Raw genomic sequence first — 5,000 nt, 5'->3', positions numbered from 1 at the left:
GTTAAAAAAAATAAATAAGCAAAGGGAAAAGAAATGCAAGATAAGCAAACATACCACTTGCAAACATTGGTAGAATATCTGGGCTGCCCCAACACCATGTATGACGACTCTCATTGAAGACAGAATCAAACTCTACAGGATTCTCTTTCCATCCTTTTGCAATTGCACTTGGGTCTTCAAAGATCCCTGCAATGATGGCCACGTGGCCTGGCCGAGATTCTGTAGGGACTCGAGTGTGAGAAACTCCCCACGTCCCTTCTTTTTCAATGACTGACCTGTCAAATCAAGTATGATAACATTAAAAAGTAACTCAGTTCTTGCATTTTCCATATAAGTAAATTCAGACATACTATGGTTTTAATACACAAAGCATACGTAGCACTTGCTACGGTCCAGGAGCCATTTGAGAGGTCACACAATACTATTTGGGGGATTTCAGTTATTGTTTGCTGTAAAAATAGTAATAAAAGTATGAAAAAATAAGTTTTCAAACAACTTTGGATGCCTGCAGCTCCATATGCAGATGCAAGGTTCTATGGGTTACAATACAGTGTATATATTGATAATCAGTCTGGAAAAAAATGGCAATACCTGACACTTCTCATGAGTGCAGCTGCCATACTCCTCAGTATGGATTGATGATGTACCCTGGAGATTTATCATTGAAAAAGGGGTAAATATCCAGAATAGTGCTGCATCACCAAATACCACAATAGCAGAACTGATGGATTCCTCTCACCATCTACTATCATAGATATAATCCATAATTTCCCCTCAACCCACCCCACAATCTAGGTCCCAATAATAGGGGAAGGCATGAAGTAGATTGGGGAAATAGTTTGATAATATATGAATAAATTCCAACAAATATACTTTATTTGTGCCATATTTCAGTCTACTGTAAAATAAAAATGTAAAAGATTTTTTTTTTTTTTTTAAGTTTCCTTAAATAGCATACCATGTACACAGCTGCACATGGTATGCTATTCTTTACTAGGTGCACATCTATAGTGCATGGGCTAGTTTCTTATTTAGCAATAAACCTTTTAACTCATTGGCACTGGGTGATGTGATATTACGTCATGGGAATATTTCCCTCTCGCCGGATGACATCCCATCACGTCGTGATCTTTCTATCAAAACTTATGTTTTACATTGTAGGTATGTATATACTCATAGAAGATCCATTTGTATAGACATTTTTAATCCCTTGTGAAAATAATGTACACAAATATAAAAACCTCCTCTTATCACCCCGATGAATCAGGCTGGTGAAAAGTGCTCTAAGCGGCACAGTGCGGCATCACACCGCTTAGTCACTACAGGAATGACATTAGGCAAATATAAGTTCTAGCGTGAATGGGTTAAGTACATCTTCAATGTGTATTCAGTGTCATCAGTATAACCCAGATTGAAAAGAATTTTGAACAATAAGGTACGTGAAACACTTATGATTGGCCTGCTAATCGAAGGGTCGATCTCACTGGTTGTTGCCTACAAATGAACTGAACATCCTGAAATTGTCTTTTCCAACCAGGTGCATATCAGTTAAACAAAAATATACAAGTCAATTGTGTATCACTGATGGATGAAGGTTGAAGACCCTAATCAAGCCCTCGCCTATCATCTGGGCCCAGACTGTGGAGTATGGGAAAGACTCAGAATATATCCACAGCATATGAGTAGTAGAGCGTGAAAGGAATCCATTAGTGCCACTATCATGATAATTTTGTAACATAATTCTGAATATTCATCAAAATAGGAACTAGTCCAAGCTCTATCCTCCCCAAATTAAATGTGGTAAACGTTAAGCCTTTGACGAAACATGAAGTATGGGGTATAACTTGATAAAGACGCAAACAAACATAGCGAAAATCTAACCTTACAGCATGACTTAGCTTTAATTATAACATAACACCATAAAACTCTCTTCTTTCTAGAAATGTAAAATAAGCAAGATATATATATATATTTTTTAATAATCTAAAAATGAGCAAAGGGAGATGACTCTGCACATGTGCTGACCTCACCCATGCAAATACAAACAAATGTATATACATGGGACAATAATAGCACCAATAAGGAAACGACTGATCTAACAAAAACGCAAGCTGGCGTCTTCCGAACATTTACTAAAGCGCGTGCCTTCCTCCTCACCTGAGAAAGGGCGCTCTCGTAGTTTCACTGCAGCGTACAGAAGTGTCATATTAATTGGGATAGAACCCTGGCAATAAAATTAAGAGAAAACGGGTCCTATAACAAAAAAAAAAGAAAAAAAAAGAAAATCCGCAAGCTGGTGTCTTCCAAACATTTACTAAAGCGCGTGCCTTCCTCCTCACCTGAGAAAGGGCGCTCTCGTAGTTTCATTAGGAAAGTCGTAGAAGGAGTCAGCCCGGAGTCCGTCAGCCACCAAGAGGACCAGCCTCTGCGCCGCCGGCTCCTTCCCGTGCACTTGAGGTGTCATGCCGTGGCTCAAGGGCGTTTTGAAATAAATGTCAAACACAGACACGAAGAATATTAGGTGGACGACGAAGCCCACCACGAACAGCCACATTACGACGGTGGTGGTGGGAGTCCTCCTTCTTCTTCCTTCTCTCTTCCTTCCTTCCGTCTTCTTCCCTCCTTCTTCCTTCTTCTTCCTCCTCCGTCGCCGCCGCCGCTCTATCAGTTTCTTCTTCTTCTTCTTCTTCTTCTTCTTCTTCTTCTTCTTCTTCTTCTTCTTCTTCTTCTTCTTCTTCTTCTTCTTCTTCTTCTTCTTCTTCTTCTTCTTCTTCCTTCCTTTCTTCCTTCTTCCTCCTCCTCCGTCGCCGCCGCCGCTCTACCAGCTTCTTCTTCTTCTTTTTTTCTTTCTGAGGGTTTTAGACTATGTGTAGTCTACATTCCCCTATTCTTTCTTCTTCTTCTTTCTTGTTTTATAGGGTTTTAGACTATGTTTAGTCTATATTCCCCGATTATTTCTTCTTTCCGCTCTATCAGCTGACACTGTCAACGCCGAACCAAAACATTGCCGATAGTTTCACCGCGTGTGGCTGTCTGCTGCTATTTTCACGGTGAATGGATCTTCGATGAATAGGGTATATTCGAGGTATTTTATATTGCTAAATTCGTAAATAATTAAATAGAAAATAAAGAAAACAATAATGTTATTAATTATATGCATAAATAGTTTCATAAATCCGTAGATAAATAAATTAATAAATGGACGAAAATTTTAAAAAAGTATATACGTTGATAGATAAAAAAAAAAAATATATATATATATCAATAATAATAATATGTGTAAACACTTTTTAATTATTCGTGTGTGTGCTACGAAACACAGACAAACCAATCTTAAAAACGCGCAGAAATATGAAAAAGTAGCCGGTTATCGATTCACTATTACTCTCAGTATCAAGATCATTGCTGAGCAAATATACAAAACAAAGTAAAAACTATCGAAAATCTTTGTATCTCGCGCCACTTAGCACGCATAATTTGGGTCTCATTTTTATAGCCACCCGATAAACATCCTCAGTCACCTGCAAAATGTCTCAAGTCAGTATCACATTTCGTTCTCTAGATCTTAACGGAAGGCGTGTGAACAAACGGATGAAGTCTACACATTGTTTGGATTAAAACTTTGATTGTACTGATCTAACTATCATTACCGCTATTTCCATTAACATTAATACTGTGATTATTGATATCTTCATTGCAATTCCAGACAACATATCAATTAGTAACTCCGCTATACTACGAACAAAAAGCATCATTAATACCGCTTTTTTTTTTACTTGGCATATTAACCTTTCAAGCACAAAGTTAAAAAAGCTGATCTATATAGCTCCCCCCCTCCACCCTTACCTCCCATTGAACAAACGCTCGTGTTGAATTCCAGAGAGAGATTTGCATGATCAGCCTCCCACTGCCAAGGCAAAATTGTTTCTAGAAGTCATAGAACTCCTTACTTCAACGCAGTAGCTTGAACATTTCTAAAGTATAGATTTTATTTCCTAATGAACGTATCCCATTGTTATATACCCGATCACTATATTGAAATTTGATATACCTGTCATATAATGATAATTATCAAAAATCATAAAAAGTTAGGCATACTCAATGTGAGAATGAATGCAAGATGCAAAAGGCATTTAATTGAAGGGCAGATCATTATTGTATTCTCAAAAGTAATAGAGGATTATGCGCATATTATCATTTTCATTAAAGTTACGGAATCCTGCAGACACGAGAGGATCTAGAAATAGTAACATGAGTAAAGGAGGAATGGTATGTGGGAAAAACTACATAAGACTTAAGGTTACAAACTTATGGATACAGTGGCGAATCTGTGTTGCAATTAGTCTCCGGAATTAAAAAAGTATAACCAGTCTCAGGAATTAAAAAGTATCAATTTCCACAGTAGGGAAAGACTGCCTCCCTGTCCACCTGTAAGTCCATCAATCTCAACTCGGAAAGTAAATACGAGGTCCTTCCTTGTTCGGGAAATGTCATTTTCTCTGAATACAACTTTCGCATTTGAAAGTTATGGTTGCAGGTAAAGTTGCAGTTGTTAAAGTAATGTTTACTCTGCGGAATATCACAAGTGAGTGGGTGACGTATGAAAGATTTACGAGATAACGCCATTACAGTCATCGGGGATCCATACCATCGGGTTCTGTCCATGAAAACAATAATACTGACACAGGAATGAACTCCAAACTGAGTGTCAGTAATATATATATATATTACTTAACTTAATTGCCCGCAATTAAAAAATCAAAGAAGATGGAAGAGTTGGATTCATTGTCGATACGAGGAATGATCATTATGCATGACATAAACACACATCGAGTATATTAAATGAGGCATTAGACATCAGTTTTTTTTTTTTTTTTTTTTTTTGCACGTACACTAGGTCAAGGAAATGGGTCGGTGTTTACCAGTGTCTTATTTTGATACAGGAATAGTTCAACTTTTGATCCAAGAGGCTTAGGAGGATTCCTAAGGAGAGTTTTAGT

At 37.5% G+C, this 5,000-nt stretch overlaps 1 protein-coding gene across 3 annotated transcripts in view; it reads right to left on the bottom strand.

The window, feature by feature from the left end:
* Positions 1-2,612, bottom strand: part of PIG-N (Phosphatidylinositol glycan anchor biosynthesis class N) — a 35,133-nt gene extending 32,521 nt beyond the window's left edge. For 2 of the 3 annotated variants that reach the window (XM_086550415.1, XM_086550416.1), the window contains exons 1-2: positions 2,340-2,612; positions 55-275 (exon numbers count right to left, since the gene is read on the bottom strand). In XM_086550415.1, coding sequence (XP_086406541.1) covers positions 55-275; positions 2,340-2,554 — 436 coding nt within the window. In that variant the 5' untranslated portion in view covers positions 2,555-2,612. The remainder of the gene's footprint in view (positions 1-54; positions 276-2,339) is intronic. The other variant, XM_086550417.1, reaches the window with a different exon arrangement.
* Positions 2,613-5,000: the final 2,388 nt, after the last annotated feature.

Source organism: Penaeus japonicus, unplaced genomic scaffold (assembly GCF_977035675.1).
Source record: "Penaeus japonicus unplaced genomic scaffold, GWHDUDI00000001_assembly GWHDUDI00000023, whole genome shotgun sequence".
Taxonomy (NCBI): Eukaryota; Metazoa; Arthropoda; class Malacostraca; order Decapoda; family Penaeidae; genus Penaeus; species Penaeus japonicus.
The sequence above is the reverse complement of the archived record's forward strand: the minus strand, read 5'-3'. Positions and strand labels throughout refer to the sequence as shown.